We start from the raw sequence: 24569 nt of genomic DNA, 5'->3' as shown, positions 1-24569 counted from the left end.
GGCCTCTTCGCCACCAGGGGCCTCGGCGGTCGGGCCTGAGGGAGGATGAAGTCAACATTAGTCAACATGAACAACACATACAAGTAGGTTTACCCCAATGAACCTCAACCTCTGAACACTGACCCAAGCTTACATAGACTCATCATATAGTTAGTGATGTCGTTTTGTATCTTTGAAGTGTTTATATGACGAGTCTATATACCGGTATACTGTATATATATATATATATATATATATATATATATATATATACAGTATACAGTATACCGGTATATAGACTCGTCATATCGGTTTTTGTTTCTTTGAAGGGTGTATATTATTCACAAAGATGAGAAAACAATATAGCAGTCATTAGAATGTAGTCTCTCCATACAGTCAAGGAGGTTGAGATTTGCTATCAATGTAAATCTCTCTTCACTGCTGACCAAGTTGAAAACACATTTACAAAAAGCTAGCAGAATGATTTGATAATTACTAATCTATAACTAAAAATAAAATGTTCCATTCAAGATACGACTCTGTTTTAACACTTTCTGCGGCAACAACGTTTATATGCGTGTTTGCTCGACAACCGTTGAACGCCAACCACGTATATATACATTATTTGGTCCGTTTTCCTTTTTTTATATTCTATTCAATGTCACGGACCTGTATGTTGCCGTTAAAAGGCATACTGGGACCCCGAGGGTGCAGTACCGTCCAGATCCTGCCAGGTGGCAGTATCGAGAGTGCAGTAAACCCTGTGTCACACTCAAATCCCTCCGGGCGCTGAATTTAGACGGAGCCGAGTAAATCGCTTCATCCGACCACTTCGAAACGCATCTGGCACACTCTATCCATAACTTGTGCCAAATTATGTCCGGGACCAGATGGACACCAATACTGGAAATCGCGATCAGACAATTGGAATATTCTTTTTGGAATACCCCCGACCAAAGGTAAGGACTATCTGATATCAATTTCAGCTTGATCCAACAATGTTTTGATATCGATCCAGCTGATCAGCGTCTGTAGTGTTCAACACGAATGCCGTTACTGGCCATCAAAGCATAACCCCCCCCCCCCCCCTTTCATGCATTCATGATGAAACATAATACCTATTATATACATTTGATTTGGAAATAGTAGCGTGTCCAGGCAAAAAACACCAACGCTTATAGTAGAATACACGTAGCACCCTATAACTCGCTTTTCAGGAATTATCCCGGATCACTTAAACTATACTTATATTCACCACGGGTATGCATGAAAAAATTATCTCTTTTTTGCATGTTCGACGGAAGAAAGTCACTGTCAAATGACTATAGTATTGTCTCCATAGCTATAATATAGAATATAGATATAGCTCTACAAACAAGGTGACGCACCCCTATATTTAAAGCGTGGCATAGCTAGAACGGGACAAGGCTAATCCCTGGCGCTGAATGAGCTAAGGAACCAAGTTCTCAAAATGTTAAAACGCGGAAATGTGTGCAAAGCCCTATTAAAAAAAATAAAGATGATGAGCCACATTAAGACCAAACCCGGCATTACCACCTGAGACCACTAGAGGGTCATTAGGGGTCAAAGGGTCAGGGGTGAGGTAGAAAGGTTCAGGGGTTAGCCTCTCGAATATACTCCCCCCCACACACACACACTGTCACCCCCCCCAGGGTATAAAACTCAGTAGGAGGGAGCACACATTGGACTAATTAGGCGGTGTGTGTGTGTGTGTCTCTCTGGTAATCAGCTGGGCTACTCATTAAGAGGCAGTGCACAATAATGATGAAGAGAGAGAATGAAAAGAAAAGAAAGAGAGGAAGAGAGGGAGTGAAAAGTGAAAGGCTGCTTCATTTATCTTGTTCAGTGTGTGTGTGTGCACGGGGAGGGGTGGGGGTCATCTTGTCATCATTGTATCGTCCATTCCGTCATTCTGTCACCTTTCCTGAAGGGGAAATGAAGACAAAAGGCTCACAGTGTTGTGAAGAGACCTAGATACAGACCAGGGGAGTGAGGTTCCACTGTGATTTATAGACCAGGGGAGTGAGGTTCCACTGTGATTTATATCAGGGGAGTGAGGTTTCACTGTGATTAATAGACCAGGGGAGTGAGGTTTCACTGTGATCTATAGACCAGGGGAGTGAGGTTCCACTGTGATCTATAGACCAGGGGAGTGAGGTTCCACTGTGATCTATAGACCAGGGGAGTGAGGTTCCACTGTGATCTATAGACCAGGGAGTGAGGTTTCACTGTGATTTATAGACCAGGGGAGTGAGGTTCCACTGTGATTTATAGACCAGGGGAGTGAGGTTCCACTGTGATTTATAGACCAGGGGAGTGAGGTTCCACTGTGATTTATAGACCAGGGGAGTGAGGTTTCACTGTGATCTATAGACCAGGGAGTGAGGTTTCACTGTGATATATAGACCAGGGAGTGAGGTTTCACTGTGATCTATAGACCAGGGGAGTGAGGTTTCACTGTGATCTATAGACCAGGGGAGTGAGGTTCCCCCCATGGTAGCCACTCAGTGAAGATCAAACTATTAAGTATTACGGCCAAAGAGTATAGTGTAGGTTCATAGTCTATGACAGATTATTTATTTGATTATTTTAGTGTTACAATCAATAAAGGTAAAATGCAATCTGAATCAGGTCACAAGTCTGTAATTCTAAGTGTGTCCTGTCTGTTGTGGTTTGGTAACATTGTCCTCTCAGCTATGCAGCATCCGCTCCAGACTGCTCTTCAAATGTACAGTAGTTCCTGGTGCTTTTTTAGGATGCAGTCTTGTAGCCATGACTTTTTTCTCCTTTTCCTCAAATTTCTCAAAATCCTAATCTAATTTAATTATATTCAACTCTGCTCCCATAAAATGTCAGACTAATTGAATTGGTGGAACCATATAAACCCAGCTAAAATACATGTTATAAGTCATTGTGAAAAACTGTTGTACCCCTCAATGAACGATTATACCTGTAATTACGATGCATTATAATATACTATATAAAATACTAAATATACTATACTATTATTATAATACTATCTATAATATTATACTAGAATACTATTATAATACTATCCAGAATACTATATATACTATACTACTATATATACTATAATACTATTATAATACCATATATACTATACTATAATACTATTCTATCTTAGAATTGTTCTTTTGATGGCAAGAACCATGTTCCAGTTGATTCCTCCTTGATACCATTCCACTTTCGACAGGATGATTTGAAAATATTGGGTTATTTTCTTCCTTTTCTGTCTGTGACTGATGGCAGGTTCCTGATGTCAGTAGACAAGAGCTTTTGTTAAAGATCCCATGAAATAAAATTACTAAAAAATGTCTTCATCTAGTTCTCATTTATTTATCACTATGTGCCAAAACAATCATACAAAATGTGTGTTTTCTCTTCGTGGAAAAAAAACCTAGAGGGCGAGAAAGAAACATTCACCTCCTGCCCGTTGCTTTCGGAAACATTCTTTTTTTTGTAGATATATTACATTTGGCCGGTTGTTATACTGTATATTTTCTATATTATATTTAATATTTAGACACTTCTTCTGCTCGACTGAGATGAGTCTCAACAACAAGCTGTTATTTGCTTCCCCCACGAGTCCTACAGTACTCATTTAACAAACTCATGCATTCTAGTTTGATCCGGTTCTTTAGACTAGTTCTCAAAGAACCATCTGACCAACACACGGAGGGAACAAACAAACACACAAACAGAAACAACAATTGATTACCTCAGACGAAGAACCATATAACTCTGTTTTAAGTTTTCAGAGGAACAATGTTTTCAAACTTTATTATCTAAAGATGGTAAGTTAGTGTTGTGTTCCCTCATAATTAAAGGCAGTTGAGTAGTTTCTGGTGATGTATAACATTCACACTCCACTGATTTAGATTAACTTCACAACTGCAAATACATGGGATGGATATCCAAGAAATGTCAAAACGGACTTATATGGTTCTTCAGTGCAAGGGTTCAATTATCCTTCAGTTGAGAAAGACACAGAAATAAAAACAGAGTAATGGCATTTGATCCAACAACTTTTATTTCTAATGATCCTGAAAGAGTGGGAGTCACTCCTAAACAAGTTAGCATGCTCACTCTGCACATTGAGACCTTCATGCAGTGAGATGGACACAACACCAGCGGAGGAGAGAGCGGTCCAGGCTTTAGTCCAGTATAGACAAACCCACACACCAGCTTCAGACAGGCAGGCCAGAGAACAGCGACTACAGTGGGTTTAATGACTGTTAAAGAACTGTTTATTGTTAAAGAACAGACGTCTACATCACAGCCCACAGCTCATGAGACTAACATACAGCTAGTATACATACACATTAATACACACCCACACGCACACACACACACGCACACACACACTGTGGTGGGATGAGAAAAACAAACAGTGAGGCGATAAAGGTGCTATGTGTGTAATATTTAATAATTAGGAATGAGGATCATGCACACTCAACCACATACAAATAAAAAAATAAAAACAAGTTTACGCTAGCATAATATTCTCAAGGTGTCTTCTTTCTAATGATACCTCTATTTGTTAAATGTAACCCGCTCTGACCTCTGAAACATCATAACTAGTTAACTATGACCTCTGAAACATACAGTATCATAACTAGTTAACTATGACCTCTGAAACATATAACTAGCTACTATGACCTCTGAAACACAGAACTAGCTAGCTAGGACCTCTGAAACATATAACTAGTTAGCTACGACCTCTGAAACACAGCATAACTAGTTAGCTATGACCTCTGAAATATATCATAACTAGCTAACTATGACCTCTGAAACACATCATAACTAGCTAGCTAGGACCTCTGAAACATATAACTAGCTAGATAGGACCTCTGAAACATATAACTAGCTAACTACGACCTCTGAAACACATCATAACTAGCTAGCTATGACCTCTGAAACACATCATAACTAGCTAGCTACAACCTCTGAAACATATCATAACTAGCTAGATAGAACGAAGATAGAAGGTATCATTAGAAAGAAGACATACTGAGGGGTTTGTACGTTATGCTAGCTTATCGGCAAGAAGACGGACTTGCATTTCAAAGCATGAGTCGAAATGGCACTTTTTTTAGCTGGTTCCATATTATTTGTATGTGGTTCTCATTCCAAATGATTTAATATAACACATAGCAGTGGCACATATACAGTGGCTGTCAGTGGCAAACATATAGGGACAGTGGGGGGTTAGGTGTTCTATAAGACACACTGTGTATGTTATCCTGTACTCTCCCCTCAGCTCTGCAGGGACAGTACTGCTCCTAGTGCAGGTCAATGAGCACAGCAACAAACCACCGTTCCACTCCAAAATCGTACACTCCTTCCTAGCCCTCATTGTGTACTTAGGGAAAATGTTAGAAAAAATCAGTAGGGGGAAGGGAATCGTGAATCGAGATTCTATCGTCAATTAAAAATCAATTCACAACTTCCAAAAAAAAATATATACATATTTGAATAAATAACCTTCTCTCTGGTGTCTCCCCTACTCTGTCTCCATCTCAGCCTTCCTACTGTTTCAATAAAGAACCTTCTCTCCTGTGTCTCCCTCTCACCCTTCCCACTGTCTCAATAAAGAACCTTCTCACCTGTGTCTCCTCTACTGTGTCTCCCTCTCAGCCTTCCTACTGTCTCAATAAAGAACCTTCTCACCTGTGTCTCCTCTACTGTGTCTCCCTCTCAGCCTTCCTACTGTCTCAATAAAGAACCTTCTCACCTGTGTCTCCTCTACTCTGTCTCCCTCTCAGCCTTCCTACTGTCTCAATAAAGAACCTTCTCACCTGTGTCTCCTCTACTGTGTCTCCCTCTCAGCCTTCCTACTGTCTCAATAAAGAACCTTCTCACCTGTGTCTCCTCTACTCTGTCTCCCTCTCAGCCTACCTACTGTCTCAATAAAGAACCTTCTCACCTGTGTCTCCTCTACTGTGTCTCCCTCTCAGCCTTCCTACTGTCTCAATAAAGAACCTTCTCACCTGTGTCTCCTCTACTCTGTCTCCCTCTCAGCCTTCCCACTGTCTCAATAAAGAACCTTCTCACCTGTGTCTCCTCTACTGTGTCTCCCTCTCAGCCTTCCTACTGTCTCAATAAAGAACCTTCTCACCTGTGTCTCCTCTACTGTGTCTCCCTCTCAGCCTTCCTACTGTCTCAATAAAGAACCTTCTCACCTGTGTCTCCTCTACTCTGTCTCCCTCTCAGCCTTCCTACTGTCTCAATAAAGAACCTTCTCACCTGTGTCTCCTCTACTGTGTCTCCCTCTCAGCCTTCCTACTGTCTCAATAAAGAACCTTCTCACCTGTGTCTCCTCTACTCTGTCTCCCTCTCAGCCTTCCTACTGTCTCAATAAAGAACCTTCTCTCCTGTGTCTCCTCTACTCTGTCTGCCTCTCAGCATTCCTACTGTCTCAATAAAGAACCTTCTCTCCTGTGTCTCCCCTGTCTCCCTCTCAACCTTCCCACTGTCTCAATAAGCAGGACATAATATAGCAGGTTTAAAAAATAAAAATAAAATATGGAGTTAAAACTGACCATATCTTGTTGTTTTTAAAAAGGGGTTGGGAGAGGGAGGGAGGGAGGTAAGGAAGCGAGGAGGGTTTTTTGGAGTGGAATCATGTTAGAGGTGGTAAGGTAGTCAAGCCTCGGTGTCCAGATAGAGAGAGAGAGAGAGAGAGGTCTGGAAGAGGAGGCGAGGAGGAGGAGGAGTACTCACTGGCCGTGTGCCTCTCTGGAGCCGAGGAGGAGGGGGGCGAGGTGGGGGCCGATGGGGTCGAAGGCCGGGCTCTTGGGAGGGCTGTTCCGGGCGGGCGGGGGGGGGGGGGGGGACGTCACACATGATATGGTGGGACATGATGGTGATGATGGACGAACATGCGCACACACACACACAGGCACATACTCATTCATTCATTCATTCAGTATTCATTCATAATTGAACAGACACACATATTTGAGCACACACACGCAGCCAGACAGCCAGACAAACACACACATACTCAAATGAGTATCCATAAACACCCATAATTATAATTAACACACACACACACACACACACACACACACACACACACACACACACACACACACACACACACACACACACACACACACACACACACACACACACACTTAGGATACAAACTGTGTACTCATACTAGTAATCAAAAGAGATGCCTGAACACGTACAAAATACACTAACAGACGCACTACAAATCTGCCAGTCTATATAAGAGCTGGCACATCTCTCAAAGTGATAAAAAAAAGCCCCCAAAAAATGTATTGGAAAAAAAAGACATCAAGTAATAATGGTCTCCAGCAGGTTCCTCTAAAAGTGGTTTACATGTCATCAAATGGTTACGTATTGATTACATTTAGCAAACCTGTGCGAGGGCCAATAGAGAGCCAGCTGGCAGTCAGCTAGTCGGTGAGACAAGTGGCTTCCAATGCCAAGTGGGTTAACGTGGCACCGGCCACACCTGCAGCAGGCCTCATCAAAGAGTATTATTGGCGGCCGGCTGAGGTGGGTGGCTGGGGTACGGTAGACTGATTGGGATCCTGGCTGAGGGAAGGCAAGCTGGACACAAAGGCGTCGTGCCCCTGTGCTCCAACAGCTGTGCCACGGCTCCCGGGGAGCAGCAGTGAGAGAGTGTCCAGCCTCTGACCCCGTCTCCGGCCTCGGTGGCCCAGCAGGCAGCTACTACGTCCTCCGCAGCCAGAGCTGGAGTCCTGCCCGATGCCGGCTCCATGGCGGAGGTTCCCAGCTCTGGCAGCTGACCCAGCAGTCATCACCAGCACAGCCAGTTCCAGGGCTGTTGCCAGCGCAGCCTGCTCTGGGGCCTCGCCCAGTGCCAGCTCCACGACGGAGCCCCTTGTAACCTGCATCCCAGCAGCCAAGGAGGTTGATGCTCCAGCCCCTGCAGCCTGCATCCCAGCCTCTCTGACCCAGCAGCCTAGGAGGGTGAGACTCCAGCCCCTACAGTTTGCACTCCAGTGAGCCCAGAAGCCTGTGTGCTGACCGAGGCTCCCCCTCTCCCCTGGTATCTAATGGTCGAGCCTCCCCCTCTCCCCTGGTATCTAATGGTCGAGCCTCCCCCTCTCCCCTGGTATCTAATAGTCGAGGCTCCCCCTCTCCCCTGGTATCTAATGGTCGAGGCTGCCCCTCTCCCCTGGTATCTAATAGTCGAGGCTGCCCCTCTCCCCTGGTATCTAATGGTCGAGCCTCCCCCTCTCCCCTGGTATCTAATGGTCGAGCCTCCCCCTCTCCCCTGGTATCTAATGGTCGAGGCTGCCCCTCTCCCCTGGTATCTAATAGTCGAGGCTGCCCCTCTCCCCTGGTATCTAATGGTCGAGGCCCCTCTCCCCTGGTATCTAATAGTCGAGGCTGCCCCTCTCCCCTGGTATCTAATAGTCGAGGCTGCCCCTCTCCCCTGGTATCTAATAGTCGAGGCTGCCCCTCTCCCCTGGTATCTAATGGTCGAGGCCCCTCTCCCCTGGTATCTAATGGTCGAGGCTGCCCCTCTCCCCTGGTATCTAATGGTCGAGGCCCCTCTCCCCTGGTATCTAATAGTCGAGGCTGCCCCTCTCCCCTGGTATCTAATAGTCGAGGCTGCCCCTCTCCCCTGGTATCTAATAGTCGAGGCTGCCCCTCTCCCCTGGTATCTAATGGTCGAGGCCCCTCTCCCCTGGTATCTAATGGTCGAGGCTGCCCCTCTCCCCTGGTATCTAATGGTCGAGGCCCCTCTCCCCTGGTATCTAATAGTCGAGGCTGCCCCTCTCCCCTGGTATCTAATAGTCGAGGCCCCTCTCCCCTGGTATCTAATAGTCGAGGCTGCCCCTCTCCCCTGGTATCTAATAGTCGAGGCTGCCCCTCTCCCCTGGTATCTAATAGTCGAGGCTGCCCCTCTCCCCTGGTATCTAATAGTCGAGGCTCCCCCTCTCCCCTGGTATCTAATAGTCGAGGCTGCCCCTCTCCCCTGGTATCTAATAGTCGAGGCTGCCCCTCTTCCCTGGTATCTAATAGTCGAGGCTGCCCCTCTCCCCTGGTATCTAATGGTCGAGGCTCCCCCTCTCCCCTGGTATCTAATAGTCGAGGCTGCCCCTCTCCCCTGGTATCTAATAGTCGAGGCTGCCCCTCTCTCCTGGTATCTAATAGTCGAGGCTGCCCCTCTCCCCTGGTATCTAATAGTCGAGGCTGCCCCTCTCCCCTGGTATCTAATGGTCGAGGCTCCCCCTCTCCCCTGGTATCTAATAGTCGAGGCTGCCCCTCTCCCCTGGTATCTAATAGTCGAGGCTGCCCCTCTCCCCTGGTATCTAATAGTCGAGGCTGCCCCTCTCCCCTGGTATCTAATGGTCGAGGCCCCTCTCCCCTGGTATCTAATAGTCGAGGCTGCCCCTCTCCCCTGGTATCTAATAGTCGAGGCTGCCCCTCTCCCCTGGTATCTAATAGTCGAGGCTGCCCCTCTCCCCTGGTATCTAATGGTCGAGGCTGCCCCTCTCCCCTGGTATCTAATAGTCGAGGCTGCCCCTCTCCCCTGGTATCTAATGGTCGAGGCCCCTCTCCCCTGGTATCTAATAGTCGAGGCTCCCCCTCTCCCCTGGTATCTAATGGTCGAGGCTGCCCCTCTCCCCTGGTATCTAATAGTCGAGGCTGCCCCTCTCCCCTGGTATCTAATAGTCGAGGCTGCCCCTCTCCCCTGGTATCTAATGGTCGAGGCCCCTCTCCCCTGGTATCTAATAGTCGAGGCTCCCCCTCTCCCCTGGTATCTAATAGTCGAGGCTGCCCCTCTCCCCTGGTATCTAATAGTCGAGGCTGCCCCTCTCCCCTGGTATCTAATAGTCGAGGCTGCCCCTCTCCCCTGGTATCTAATAGTCGAGGCTGCCCCTCTCCCCTGGTATCTAATAGTCGAGGCTGCCCCTCTCCCCTGGTATCTAATGGTCGAGGCCCCTCTCCCCTGGTATCTAATAGTCGAGGCTGCCCCTCTCCCCTGGTATATAATAGTCGAGGCTGCCCCTCTCCCCTGGTATCTAATAGTCGAGGCTGCCCCTCTCCCCTGGTATCTAATAGTCGAGGCTGCCCCTCTCCCCTGGTATCTAATGGTCGAGGCCCCTCTCCCCTGGTATCTAATAGTCGAGGCTGCCCCTCTCCCCTGGTATCTAATAGTCGAGGCTGCCCCTCTCCCCTGGTATCTAATGGTCGAGGCTGCCCCTCTCCCCTGGTATCTAATGGTCGAGGCTGCCCCTCTCCCCTGGTATCTAATAGTCGAGGCTGCCCCTCTCCCCTGGTATCTAATAGTCGAGGCTGCCCCTCTCCCCTGGTATCTAATAGTCGAGGCTGCCCCTCTCCCCTGGTATCTAATGGTCGAGGCCCCTCTCCCCTGGTATCTAATGGTCGAGGCTGCCCCTCTCCCCTGGTATCTAATGGTCGAGGCCCCTCTCCCCTGGTATCTAATAGTCGAGGCTGCCCCTCTCCCCTGGTATCTAATGGTCGAGGCCCCTCTCCCCTGGTATCTAATAGTCGAGGCTGCCCCTCTCCCCTGGTATCTAATAGTCGAGGCTGCCCCTCTCCCCTGGTATCTAATAGTCGAGGCTGCCCCTCTCCCCTGGTATCTAATGGTCGAGGCCCCTCTCCCCTGGTATCTAATGGTCGAGGCCCCTCTCCCCTGGTATCTAATAGTCGAGGCTGCCCCTCTCCCCTGGTATCTAATAGTCGAGGCTGCCCCTCTCCCCTGGTATCTAATAGTCGAGGCTGCCCCTCTCCCCTGGTATCTAATAGTCAAGGCTGCCCCTCTCCCCTGGTATCTAATGGTCGAGGCCCCTCTCCCCTGGTATCTAATAGTCGAGGCTGCCCCTCTCCCCTGGTATCTAATAGTCGAGGCTGCCCCTCTCCCCTGGTATCTAATAGTCGAGGCTGCCCCTCTCCCCTGGTATCTAATAGTCGAGGCTGCCCCTCTCCCCTGGTATCTAATAGTCGAGGCTGCCCCTCTCCCCTGGTATCTAATAGTCGAGGCTGCCCCTCTCCCCTGGTATCTAATGGTCGAGCCTCCCCCTCTCCCCTGGTATCTAATAGTCGAGGCTGCCCCTCTCCCCTGGTATCTAATAGTCGAGGCTGCCCCTCTCCCCTGGTATCTAATGGTCGAGGCTCCCCCTCTCCCCTGGTATCTAATAGTCGAGGCTGCCCCTCTCCCCTGGTATCTAATAGTCGAGGCTGCCCCTCTCCCCTGGTATCTAATAGTCGAGGCTGCCCCTCTCTCCTGGTATCTAATAGTCGAGGCTGCCCCTCTCCCCTGGTATCTAATAGTCGAGGCTGCCCCTCTCCCCTGGTATCTAATAGTCGAGGCTGCCCCTCTCTCCTGGTATCTAATAGTCGAGGCTGCCCCTCTCCCCTGGTATCTAATAGTCGAGGCTGCCCCTCTCTCCTGGTATCTAATAGTCGAGGCTGCCCCTCTCCCCTGGTATCTAATAGTCGAGGCTGCCCCTCTCCCCTGGAATCTAATAGTCGAGGCTGCCCCTCTCACCTGGTATCTAATAGTCGAGGCTGCCCCTCTCCCCTGGTATCTAATGGTCGAGGCTGCCCCTCTCCCCTGGTATCTAATGGTCGAGGCTCCCCCTCTCCCCTGGTATCTAATGGTCGAGGCCCCTCTCCCCTGGTATCTAATGGTCGAGTTTATGGACCTGACTCTTAGCTGACGTGTGGAACTGGGAGGTCCTGGTTCTGTCTTGGGTGTCGTAGAGGAACTACTGTTTGCGTCCCTGGTTCTGTCCTGGGTCCTGCAGTCCTTTTCCCATGTGCCACAGAGGGAGTTTCTGCTTGTGCTTAAGTGTTTGTTTAAGGCTAAGCAGACCTTCCTTCTGTTCAGATATTAAGCAATTAAAAAACAAATTTCTGTTATAATTCACACATTTATGTACAGATTTATGACCCCCAAGAGGAAGAAGCCTACTGATCTTGGTGATCCCATGGCCTTTCAACTTACTACCATGAGGCCAGACTTTCATATCGTACTTGTGTGAATAGTTTTCATTAAAATATTTTTTTATTTGCAGTGCACATTCAGCAGGGGCTTAGTGGGGGGGGGGGGGGGGGGGGGGGGGGCAATTTTTTTTTTATTTTTTTTACTAGACATCACTCAGGTGTATTTATTGATGCTCTCATTGATACTATGTTTGTTTCTGGTGTGTGTGTGTGTGTGTGTGTGTGTGTGTGTGTGTGCGTGTGTGTGTGTGTGTGTGTGAGAGATATATAGAGAGAGAGGGGGGGCTTTGGTAGACTATTGCATTGGTCCATTCATTGAAGATGAATGCAATGCGACATCCTTTACTAGGCTCACCCACCAACAGTGCAGGTGCTGAACTGCTGATCCGAATGTATAGGTAAAAACCATATTATGCTGCTTATGCGCGCAAGCATTCACTGGGGGCCTACAAATATATTCTATCATGGGGCCCAGAATCTACAGCTACGCCCCTGACATTCAGTACACCTATACAATGAACTCTATTGATTATGGTGACCCCATGACCTTACCTGTGAAATGGCTAATATCGGCACAATATATATCGGCAAACTGATAAATTGGTCGACCACAAATTAGAGGGCTTTGTGTGTGGTGTGGTGCCTCGCCTCCCTCATTATTCAAATACCATCATAATGAGCTGGAAAGAAAGACAGAAAGACAGACAGATCAACGATGCCTCAGAGCTCTACTTTCTTCTTTTTCAACCTTCTTATTCACTGGATAAACGCTGGCGAGCAGAGCCCGGTCTGAGACGAGGATGAGCCCGGGGGTGACCATGGCGACATAATTAACTGAGAACCTTGTCACGGCAATGTCACGCAGCTGTCACCTGCAACGCCATGGAGACACACTGCAGTCCTCGGGTACTTCTGCACCATAGGTCACGCATATATAGGCTGCGTTCCTCACACTGTGTGCAATGAATGGGGAAGGCATCCTTCGAATTCAATGACTTTGAAACATTTTGTGGTTCTTCAATGACATGTTGACTGGATTACTCATTTTTACAAAGTACAATGTGGTCGTTAGAATATTTCCTACCATTACATTTTAACAATGTACAATGTGGTCGTTAGAATATTTCCTACTATTACATTTTAACAATGTACAATGTCATTGTAGGAATATTTCATACTATTACATTACTACAATGTCGTCGTTAGAATATTTCCTAGTATTACATTTTTAGAATGTACAATTTAATTGTAGGAACATTTCATACTATTACATTTTTACAATGTCATTGTTAGAATATTTCATACTATTACATTTTTACAAAGTACAATATCGACCAGGCTGGAGACATCATCGGCTGCCGCAGGAATCAAACCTGTGACCTACGGGGGCAGTCTCTCTTAACCAGCCGCAACAGGAGGCAATGGGGTTCATGGGTAATGTGGTCCTCGTTTCGAGAAACACTCCCACTATCAATATTGGAATCAATACATTTTAAGGCTGCCGATGGTTTCGTTGATGATCTAAACTAAATATTCTCATGGTAGCTAATTATTACAGAGTTCTCACTTCACACACAAACAAAGTGACTCACAAGCTGAATTTCCAACGGGTAATGTTGAACACAGGGCTGAACACCTTAGCTAGATATCGTAGCTTCTAAAATTCTCACGGTTTGGAAACCGTGACGTCTTCTAACAATATCCCAATATTTTCATTAAAGGCAGAAACTATATATTTCTTATAAAACCTTCAGAAGGCAGAAACTACCGGTATATATTTCTTATAAAACCTTCAGAAGGCATAAACTATATATTTCTTATAAAACCTTCTGAAGGCAGAAACTATATATTTCTTATAAAACCTTCTGAAGGCAGAAACTATATATTTCTTATAAAACCTTCTGAAGGCAAACACTACGGTGATAGGTCTCTAGAACCCTACCTGTCTGAAGTGTACGGTGATAGGTCTCTAGAACCCTACCTGTCTGAAGTGTACGGTGATAGGTCTCTAGAAGTGTACGTGATAGGTCTCTAGAAGTGTACGTGATAGGTCTCTAGAAGTGTACGTGATAGGTCTCTAGAAGTGTACGTGATAGGTCTCTAGAAGTGTACGTGATAGGTCTCTAGAAGTGTACGTGATAGGTCTCTAGAAGTGTACGTGATAGGTCTCTAGAAGTGTATGTGATAGGTCTCTAGAACCCTACCTGTCTGAAGTGTACGGTGATAGGTCTCTAGAAGTGTACGTGATAGGTCTCTAGAACCCTACCTGTCTGAAGTGTACGTGATAGGTCTCTAGAAGTGTACGTGATAGGTCTCTAGAACCCTACCTGTCTGAAGTGTACGTGATAGGTCTCTAGAACCCTACCTGTCTGAAGTGTACAGTGATAGGTATTTAGAACCCTACCTGTCTGAAGTGTACGTGATAGGTCTCTAGAACCCTACCTGTCTGAAGTGTACGTGATAGGTCTCTAGAACCCTACCTGTCTGAAGTGTACGGTGATAGGTCTCTAGAACCCTACCTGTCTGAAGTGTACGGTGATAGGTCTTTAGAACCCTACCTGTCTGAAGTGTACGGTGATAGGTCTTTAGAACCCTACCTGTCTGAAGTGTACGGTGATAGGTCTTTAGAACCCTACCTGTCTGAAGTGTACGGTGATAGGTCTCTAGAAGTGTACGGTGATAGGTCTCTAGAAGTGTACGTGATAGGTCTCTAGAACCCTACCTGTCTGAAGTGTACGTGATAGGTCTCTAGAACCCTACCTGTCTGAAGTGTACAGTGATAGGTATTTAGAACCCTACCTGTCTGAAGTGTACGGTGATAGGTCTTTAGAACCCTACCTGTCTGAAGTGTACAGTGATAGGTCTCTAGAACCCTACCTGTCTGAAGTGTACGGTGATAGGTATCTAGAACCCTACCTGTCTGAAGTGTACGATGATAGGTCTCTAGAACCCTACCTGTCTGAAGTGTACGGTGATAGGTCTCTAGAAGTGTACGTGATAGGTCTCTAGAACCCTACCTGTCTGAAGTGTACGGTGATAGGTCTCTAGAACCCTACCTGTCTGAAGTGTACGGTGATAGGTCTCTAGAACCCTACCTGTCTGAAGTGTACGGTGATAGGTCTTTAGAACCCTACCTGTCTGAAGTGTACGTGATAGGTCTTTAGAACCCTACCTGTCCGAAGTGTACAGTGATTGGTCTGCGGTCGTCCCAGGTGCGCGAGGACCCCTCTTTCCAGTCGGCGGTGCCAGCGGAGGAGGGGGGCGACCCAGCCGCGCTGTCCTCTCCCACCGAGGCCGCCGTGGAGTATCCGTTCTCCGTCAGCTCCTGGAGGGGAAGGACACAGGGACGCGGAGGTTGACGTGGGCGCAGGGGGCGCGGGCGGCGCAGGGGGAAGAGGGAGGGCAGGGGCAGGGAGGCCGCTCGGCGGGGCTGGGGGGAGGTAGAGGGTGTTGGTGGGGGGGTGGATTCACCCGCATTAGATTCAGGACAGGGACGGATTGGTGAAAAAGGTTTAGCATGGGTTGCATTGGAAGGTAAAGTAGGCGGTTGAGCGGATGGGGAAAGAGACCAGGGACAATCAGCATCCTCTTGCATTGGCTGTAAGTGTTCAGAATCACTGATACAGTACGTGCAGATACAACACAGAGTCAAATGTTATTTAGCTTTTACTCGTGTCAGTTTCACAGTTGGACACTAGCAAAACTGGCGCCTGTAAATGTAGTTGTGCATTTTATCTGAACATACTGATAAGATTTACAGGTGGATTCAAATAAAAGCATGTTGAATGTTTTCTTGGCCGTGTAGAGGAGCATACCTTCTGCTTGAGCCGGCTTTTCACTTCCTTGATGCCCATCTTGGCGTGGTCTTTCGCCTGTCACGGACACAGGAAAAAAGGCGCTGTATGAAAAGCATTTAACCTGTGCTTTTGCACCTGAAATATTGGACTTTATTTCCCATGACCAAATAAATAAAAGGCAGTGATGTACTTACAAACTTGTACACAGTTTTCATGGCTGGGTTGGCCTTGGTCTTTACGGAGTTGAAGATGGCCCCGCCCCCTTTCTATCAGACAATACAAACACACATGTAACCACATGGTCAGGGAATCTTTCAAAATTGGTTGCAACCCACAGACATAATGGAGGATGATCAGCTTCAGTGGAGATATTACAGTGTCTACAGAATACTATAGGAACACTAAAGGACCATCACAGTGTCTACAGAATACTATAGGAACACTAGAGGAATATGGTATTGACTCCTTGTGTTGTGTTAATTACAGCTCAATGAAATTATTAGCAGTCCCTATAAGACAAGGTATTGCTATTTTTCATCTACAGTACATCATTTCATGGTGCTGTAATTAACACAACACAATAATTCAATGTCCCTGCTGACATCACTGGTGGCCATATTCAAACTAATTTACTCTCAATAAATGTCAAATTAACTAAATTAATGTTTGCAAAACCGTTTTAGAGTTTTTGGATGTGTGTGAGATTATGAGCAAAATAAATCAGCATTGTTTTTTGGTGAATTGCCCCTTTAAACTAGCATTCAATGCTGAAACACTCTAAGGCCAAGAACACTCATGGCCTGGACACAGATTTTATAAAAGCGCACTCCGACGCTCTAGTAAAATCATCACCATATTAGTGAATCAATCGATCAGCTCGAAGGATGTGCCATCATCCTGGAAGGTGGCCATGGTGACACCATATTTTGTATCTGGTAGCAGGGTATCAGTGGCCAACTACAGGCCAATCAGCATCCTACCCACCATATCTAAGGTTGCTGAAAAGTGGGTGTCGATGATTAAACATCTGATTAAACATCTGGACAAAGGGTACACTCCACTCCACCCACTACAATTTGGCTTCCGTGGTCATGACTCCACTGAGTCGGCTAACTGTGTTTTTATTGAAAAGGTGAAGTATATGCTGGACAAAAACCCATATGTAGGTGCTGTGTTCCTGGATCATAGAAATGTGAGCCTTGTGCTATATCCGGCAATTTTTACACTCTTACCATGTTCCAGGTGACTGTATCTGCTTCATGTTCACTGTGTTCATTCATTTTACATTGTCCCGTCCAAATAAACAAATAAAGTAAACTTGTCGTCTTTCGATAGTTAGGTTTGAAAATGCTGTTCATCAAAAAACTGAAAACAGAGTTATGGTTCTAGTCAAGGTTTTGGTGGTGTTTGGTGGTCATGGTTATATTCAAGGTTTTGGTGGTGTTTGGTGGTCATGGTTATATTCAAGGTTTTGGTGGTGTTTGGTGGTCATGGTTATATTTTTTTATTTGTATAATTTTTTAAACAAACACATAAACAAACATGACAACACACGATTAGATATACAAGCATTGTTAACACTTTAATCGCCGAAGACGCTGTTCAGCGTCTTTCCCCGCCATGCTTATTCTGCCGAAGACGCTGGACAGCGTCTTTGATATCAATATTTAAAAAATCTGTGATCGAAATCATATTTCTCCCCCGGAGACATTATATGTACTGGTGAGCCCCTCTCAATTCTCCAATGGTTCAAGAGCGCCATCTGGTGGCCGATCGGCCGCTCGCCCAAACAGGAAGTGATGCGGATGAAGTGGTGCTCACCCATATTTCGTCCGGGCACTCGCTATCATTAGCAGGACTCCATCTTGACACAATGGATGTCGATCGGTTGCAAATAACTCGATAAACAACATGATTTGGACGTATATACTATTATACAACCTGGAAATGGATCGGGTATTTCTACATCCCATAATAGGAATATTTCAGTTCCACGCTCATCGTCCAACGGCGCGAGGAAGATACGGTAAGATCCAGCGTTATTTGTCAACGTGTTCTTTACTAACTGCTCTAATGATCATATCACCCACACTAGATGACTGATATAACGTTGCCCACGGAATTATAAACGACCCCCCGCCCATCCGGTCAACATCAGATCATACGTAGTAACTCCTAGAAGCACGTCCAGTTGACATTTTTTATCTCGCACAGATTCCTACCAAACTGTATTTGATCATCAATATAATGCATTTAGGGCTATAAATCAAGTTCTGGAGAAAGCTGCAGAAAACGATAAAAACATACTTATACTTTAGACCGTATTTTAGTATGAATATGTGAATGAAAAAGTATAACGTTGCTACACCCTGAACAATAGATATAGGACGTTGAATGGGCCATAGTAATGTCAATTTAGCAATACAATTTAAAAAGTTATAGCCCTGCAAAGAAGGGGAACTTCTCCATGTTAAATAGGGCTGGCGAGGGATGGTAAATTATGAATTTAACCCCGGCGATCAAAGTGTTAACAGTGCACATCAATTAAATCACTGTTTAGATAAATGTCTTATACAAGATATACCCCTAATACCTGCTATCTATTCCCCTACACACATTATGCTCTTGCTCGCACCCCCCACCCTGGACCCCCCAATGGATCGTGGTTATATTCAAGGTTTTGGTGGTGTTTGGTGGTCGTGGTTATATTCAAGGTTTTGGTGGTGTTTGGTGGTCGTGGTTATATTCAAGGTTTTGGTGGTGTTTGGTGATCGTGGTTATATTCAAGGTTTTGGTGGTGTTTGGTGGTCGTGGTTATATTCAAGGTTTTGGTGGTGTTTGGTGGTCATGGTTGTAGTCAAGGTTTTGGTGGCCGTGGTTATATTCAAGGTTTTGGTGGTGTTTGGTGGTCATGGTTGTAGTCAAGGTTTTGGTGGCTGTGGTTATATTCAAGGTTTTGGTGGTGTTTGGTGGTGCTGGTTGTAGTCAAGGTTTTGGTGGTTAGTGTTTCAAGGTTTTGACCTGTGGATGTATGGACAGACTCACCTTTACCGTGAAGAGCCACTGGTGGTAAGTCTTGTCACTGCCTGTGGAGAGAACAGAGACAAGGTCATTGAAGGTCAAAGGTCGATGTCCTCACACAGTGGGCATCTACATGACTGAAGTCAGGCTGTGTGGGGGGGGGGGTAAACAGGGTTAATGTGGGACAGCACTGCTGTGCTTGTCGCTTGATTGCATGTGGAAGCATTGTGCTGTAGTAGGGATGGACTAATATGAGATGTTTTGGGAGCTTAAAGGGATAGTTCAGATACATATCAATGCCAGAGCCTCAGACAGCATATACAGACATAGCCTTGACACCATTATGTTTGCAATTTGCATTGGTTTGTGGCTAACTATACTATTTGGTTACTTATTGTATTTTATACAACAGGTAGTTCCGACCACGCATTTTGTGATTGGTCGAGAGCGTTCTAAACAGTGAGTAAATTCATGAAATACTCACGGTAAAATCACCATGAATATACCACTGCACTGGCTTTAGAATGTTGTAGAAAGTTTCAACTGCCATTCATCAAACGGAAACTGTGTCAACATGACCTACTCCGCGGACAACGTTACATTTGATTTAACGTACCCGTTAACTATAAACGAGTGGATAGATAAAGAGGACGGGCCTACTTCACATACTTGCCTGCGTATTTTGCGTGTACTGGAGGATTGAAAATTGTATCCACTAGGGGGCAGGACAAAATCCTCCCTGGCCGACGCATAGAATATAGAAGAATAATATCTTCCTTGTGAACTATCCACTATCCAGATTTGCAATGTAAACATAAAACATGGCGAGATGCGAGGAGTTTACGTTGATATCACGTCAGAAAACGTTTTTTAATTTATTTTTAATTTATTTTTTCAGCTTTCCATGTGGAGTTTTGGTGTTTTACATCCACACTGCTGCCGCTGTTGACGCCCTTCATCTTGCACCTTGCGGACGCCTAGCGTTAATTTCCTAGGACGTGCTGATGACTTTCGCCGACTTTCGCTTGCATTAGACTAATACGTCATTAGTTTGCGTTGACAAGCTTGTTGATAGCCCCACCATTTGAAATTCCATAGCAACGAAGCACATCTTTAGGAACTATTTTTCTACACCAAGTTCACTGAAATCGATATAAAAGACCATAGAATTGTCTGTATTCATCCTATATCTTTCCTGACGGTGCAACCTGCTGTATAAAAGCAATAATACACTCGAAGCCTCTTGTGAAATAATACATTCGACGACTTCTCGTGTATTATTGCTTAATTATTAAATGCACACACAAAAGAAAGTTTGGGCCATCGGCTTCCCTGCTCTCTAAATATTGGTGTCAGCATCGGCCGTATCTATCCACCACTAATTATGGTCCATATCTATTCAAAAAGCCAGCATATGATGGTGTGGTGTGATACGATGGTGTAATACGATGGTGTGATACGATGGTGTGATACGATGGTGTGATACGATGGTGTGGTACGATGGTGTGATACGATGTTGTGATACGATGTTGTGATACGATGGTGTGGTACGATGGTGTGGTACGATGGTGTGATACGATGGTGTGATACGATGGTGTGATACGATGGTGTGGTACGATGGTGTGATACGATGGTGTGGTGCGATGGTGTGATACGATGGTGTGGTACGATGGTGTAATACGATGGTGTGGTACGATGGTGTGATACGATGGTGTGATACGATGGTGTAATACGATGGTGTGGTACGATGGTGTGGTACGATGGTGTGGTACGATGGTGTGGTACGATGGTGTGGTACGATGGTGTGGTACGATGGTGTGATACGATGGTGTGATACGATGGTGTGGTACGATGGTGTGATACGATGGTGTGATACGATGGTGTGATACGATGGTGTGGTACGATGGTGTGATACGATGGTGTGGTGTGTTGATGAGATCACAGATCAAAAAGGTTAAAGGTAGAATCTGTAATGTCGTCAAACAGCTACCTCTAGGCAAAAGAGGCTTGGTATTGCACTTTGTTTCCATTCTTTGTGTTGGTCCAAATTATAATTTTTTAAAACAAAGCGCAATATCAAGCAGGGGTCGTTTTCTGTCGCTGTTTGATGGGATTACAGATTATACCTTTAAAGTCAAATAAAAAAAGGAGGGGACTTCCCTTTAACACTTTGGGTGCCGGGAACCGTCTTTAGACGTCTTTGCTGGCCATGCTAAAGTTGCCGGAGGACGCGTTACGTCGTCCTTATATCAATATTTCAAAAATCTGCGATCGGATTCATATGTCCCCTCCGCTGGCCTGAGATCCACCAGCAGGACCCACTGAGCTCTCTGGCGGTTCAGGAGCGCCATCTGGTGGCCGATCGGCGCAATCGCCAAACAGGATGTGCCATAGAGGTTGTGCTAGACGTCCGTAGTACTTCCGGGCGCTCGCTATAGGTCATGGGACTCTGGCTCGTCACGCTACACAGTGATCGATTGGCAATAACTCGATAAACTACATGATTTGGACGTATATACCATTATACAAGCTGGAGATGGACCGGGTAAAAATATATCCCATAATGATAAGATTTCTACTCTACGATGATCGCCCAACGGCGCGCGGAGACTGGGGTGAGTTTCAGCGTGTAACGTTACTGTCTTCGATACTAACTGCTATTATCAACATTTGACCCACATTAGATGATTGGTATAACGCTGCCCACGGAATTATAAACGCCCCCTCGCCCATCCGGTCAACATCAGATGACGTGTAGTAACTTCTAGAAGTACGTCTAGTTGGAATTTTTTATATCGCGCTGATTGCCATCAAACTGTATTTCATCATCAATATAATGCATTTGGGGCTGCCGCTGTTGACGCCCTTCATCTTGCACCTTGCGGACGCCTAGCGTTAATTTCCTAGGACGTGCTGATGACTTTCGCCGACTTTCGCTTGCATTAGACTAATACGTCATTAGTTTGCGTTGACAAGCTTGTTGATAGCCCCACCATTTGAAATTCCATAGCAACGAAGCACATCTTTAGGAACTATTTTTCTACACCAAGTTCACTGAAATCGATATAAAAGACCATAGAATTGTCTGTATTCATCCTATATCTTTCCTGACGGTGCAACCTGCTGTATAAAAGCAATAATACACTCGAAGCCTCTTGTGAAATAATACATTCGACGACTTCTCGTGTATTATTGCTTAATTATTAAATGCACACACAAAAGAAAGTTTGGGCCATCGGCTTCCCTGCTCTCTAAATATTGGTGTCAGCATCGGCCGTATCTATCCACCACTAATTATGGTCCATATCTATTCAAAAAGCCAGCATATGATGGTGTGGTGTGATACGATGGTGTAATACGATGGTGTGATACGATGGTGTGATACGATGGTGTGATACGATGGTGTGGTACGATGGTGTGATACGATGTTGTGATACGATGTTGTGATACGATGGTGTGGTACGATGGTGTGGTACGATGGTGTGATACGATGGTGTGATACGATGGTGTGATACGATGGTGTGGTACGATGGTGTGATACGATGGTGTGGTGCGATGGTGTGATACGATGGTGTGGTACGATGGTGTAATACGATGGTGTGGTACGATGGTGTGATACGATGGTGTGATACGATGGTGTAATACGATGGTGTGGTACGATGGTGTGGTACGATGGTGTGGTACGATGGTGTGGTACGATGGTGTGGTACGATGGTGTGGTACGATGGTGTGATACGATGGTGTGATACGATGGTGTGGTACGATGGTGTGATACGATGGTGTGATACGATGGTGTGGTACGATGGTGTGATACGATGGTGTGGTGTGTTGATGAGATCACAGATCAAAAAGGTTAAAGGTAGAATCTGTAATGTCGTCAAACAGCTACCTCTAGGCAAAAGAGGCTTGGTATTGCACTTTGTTTCCATTCTTTGTGTTGGTCCAAATTATAATTTTTTAAAACAAAGCGCAATATCAAGCAGGGGTCGTTTTCTGTCGCTGTTTGATGGGATTACAGATTATACCTTTAAAGTCAAATAAAAAAAGGAGGGGACTTCCCTTTAACACTTTGGGTGCCGGGAACCGTCTTTAGACGTCTTTGCTGGCCATGCTAAAGTTGCCGGAGGACGCGTTACGTCGTCCTTATATCAATATTTCAAAAATCTGCGATCGGATTCATATGTCCCCTCCGCTGGCCTGAGATCCACCAGCAGGACCCACTGAGCTCTCTGGCGGTTCAGGAGCGCCATCTGGTGGCCGATCGGCGCAATCGCCAAACAGGATGTGCCATAGAGGTTGTGCTAGACGTCCGTAGTACTTCCGGGCGCTCGCTATAGGTCATGGGACTCTGGCTCGTCACGCTACACAGTGATCGATTGGCAATAACTCGATAAACTACATGATTTGGACGTATATACCATTATACAAGCTGGAGATGGACCGGGTAAAAATATATCCCATAATGATAAGATTTCTACTCTACGATGATCGCCCAACGGCGCGCGGAGACTGGGGTGAGTTTCAGCGTGTAACGTTACTGTCTTCGATACTAACTGCTATTATCAACATTTGACCCACATTAGATGATTGGTATAACGCTGCCCACGGAATTATAAACGCCCCCTCGCCCATCCGGTCAACATCAGATGACGTGTAGTAACTTCTAGAAGTACGTCTAGTTGGAATTTTTTATATCGCGCTGATTGCCATCAAACTGTATTTCATCATCAATATAATGCATTTGGGGCTATATATCACGTTCTGGAGAAAGCTGCAGAAAGAGATGAAAACATACTTATACATTAGACCATACTTTACTATGAATATGTGAATGAAAAAGTTTAACGTTGCTACACAATGAACAATACATATAGGACTTTGAATGGGCCCTAATAATGGCAATGTAGCAATAGAATTTAAAAAGTTATAGCCCTGCAAAGAAGGGGACTTTCTCCATAGACAAATAGCGCTGGCAATCTATGGTATATCATGAATTTAACCTTAGGCAGCCAAAGTGTTAAACAAAAAAACAAGAGCCCTGATGTGTATAACCCTGCCGCTCGTGTGTGTGTGTGTGTGTGTGTGTGTGTGTGTGTGTGTGTGTGTGTGTGTGTGTGTGTGTGTGTGTGCTACTCACCTGCATATTCTCCCATGTTGATCTCCTCCTCGAAGATGTCGCTGAAGCCCTCTCCTGAGTTCAGAAGGTCTAGACGGCCGTCGATGAACTTAAAGAAGAAAGAGAAGTAGTCATTATACAGGTGGGCGAGTGACGGCAGAGAGCGAGAGAGAGAGAATGGTGTACAGGTGTGTTGTTACCCTCACAATACCATGAAAGAAGAAAACCTACAGTACAAATAAGTACCGTGTTTTGAGTGTACTCTTTAGATAAGGAGAGTGGGATAGTATCTTAGGATATATATATGTTAAAGGGGAACTATCTTATAAATGGCCTTTTTGAGTGTTTAGCATTGTTTCCTAGCTATGTGAACTTATATTAATATGATCTATGTCTCAAAATTCTCATATTGGCGCATTCTTCCAATTCTCCTCTCACAATATTCACCCTCACTGAACTGAGTCGTTTGAAATGTGCGCGATATGTGATGTCAGAGAGACACCGCTGCATGTTAATGTTCAGGCGGCGCAGTGGTTTAGGAGCCCAGGCTCAAAACGGCTCGAGATCTTGAGGTAGAAAAATGCTGTTTTTGAGGACTTGATTAGAAATACAAAACAATGAATAAAAAATAT

At 45.6% G+C, this 24569-nt stretch overlaps 1 protein-coding gene across 1 annotated transcript in view; it reads right to left on the bottom strand.

Annotated features, from left to right (window-relative positions):
• The window catches only part of dennd1a (DENN/MADD domain containing 1A), a gene marked incomplete at both ends in the record, with an annotated part of 107034 nt that overhangs the window by 17284 nt on the left and 65181 nt on the right, over positions 1-24569 (bottom strand). The window contains 8 exons of the mRNA XM_084324976.1: positions 4-35; positions 6745-6825; positions 7569-7907; positions 15176-15328; positions 15819-15875; positions 15995-16066; positions 18846-18882; positions 23955-24046. Coding sequence (XP_084181102.1) covers positions 4-35; positions 6745-6825; positions 7569-7907; positions 15176-15328; positions 15819-15875; positions 15995-16066; positions 18846-18882; positions 23955-24046 — 863 coding nt within the window. The remainder of the gene's footprint in view (positions 1-3; positions 36-6744; positions 6826-7568; positions 7908-15175; positions 15329-15818; positions 15876-15994; positions 16067-18845; positions 18883-23954; positions 24047-24569) is intronic.

The sequence above is a fragment of the Notolepis coatsorum genome (genome assembly GCF_963971535.1).
Source record: "Notolepis coatsorum genome assembly, chromosome: 11".
NCBI lineage: Eukaryota > Metazoa > Chordata > Actinopteri > Aulopiformes > Paralepididae > Notolepis > Notolepis coatsorum.
Note: the sequence above shows the minus strand (reverse complement) of the source record. Positions and strands in the feature narration are given on the sequence as shown.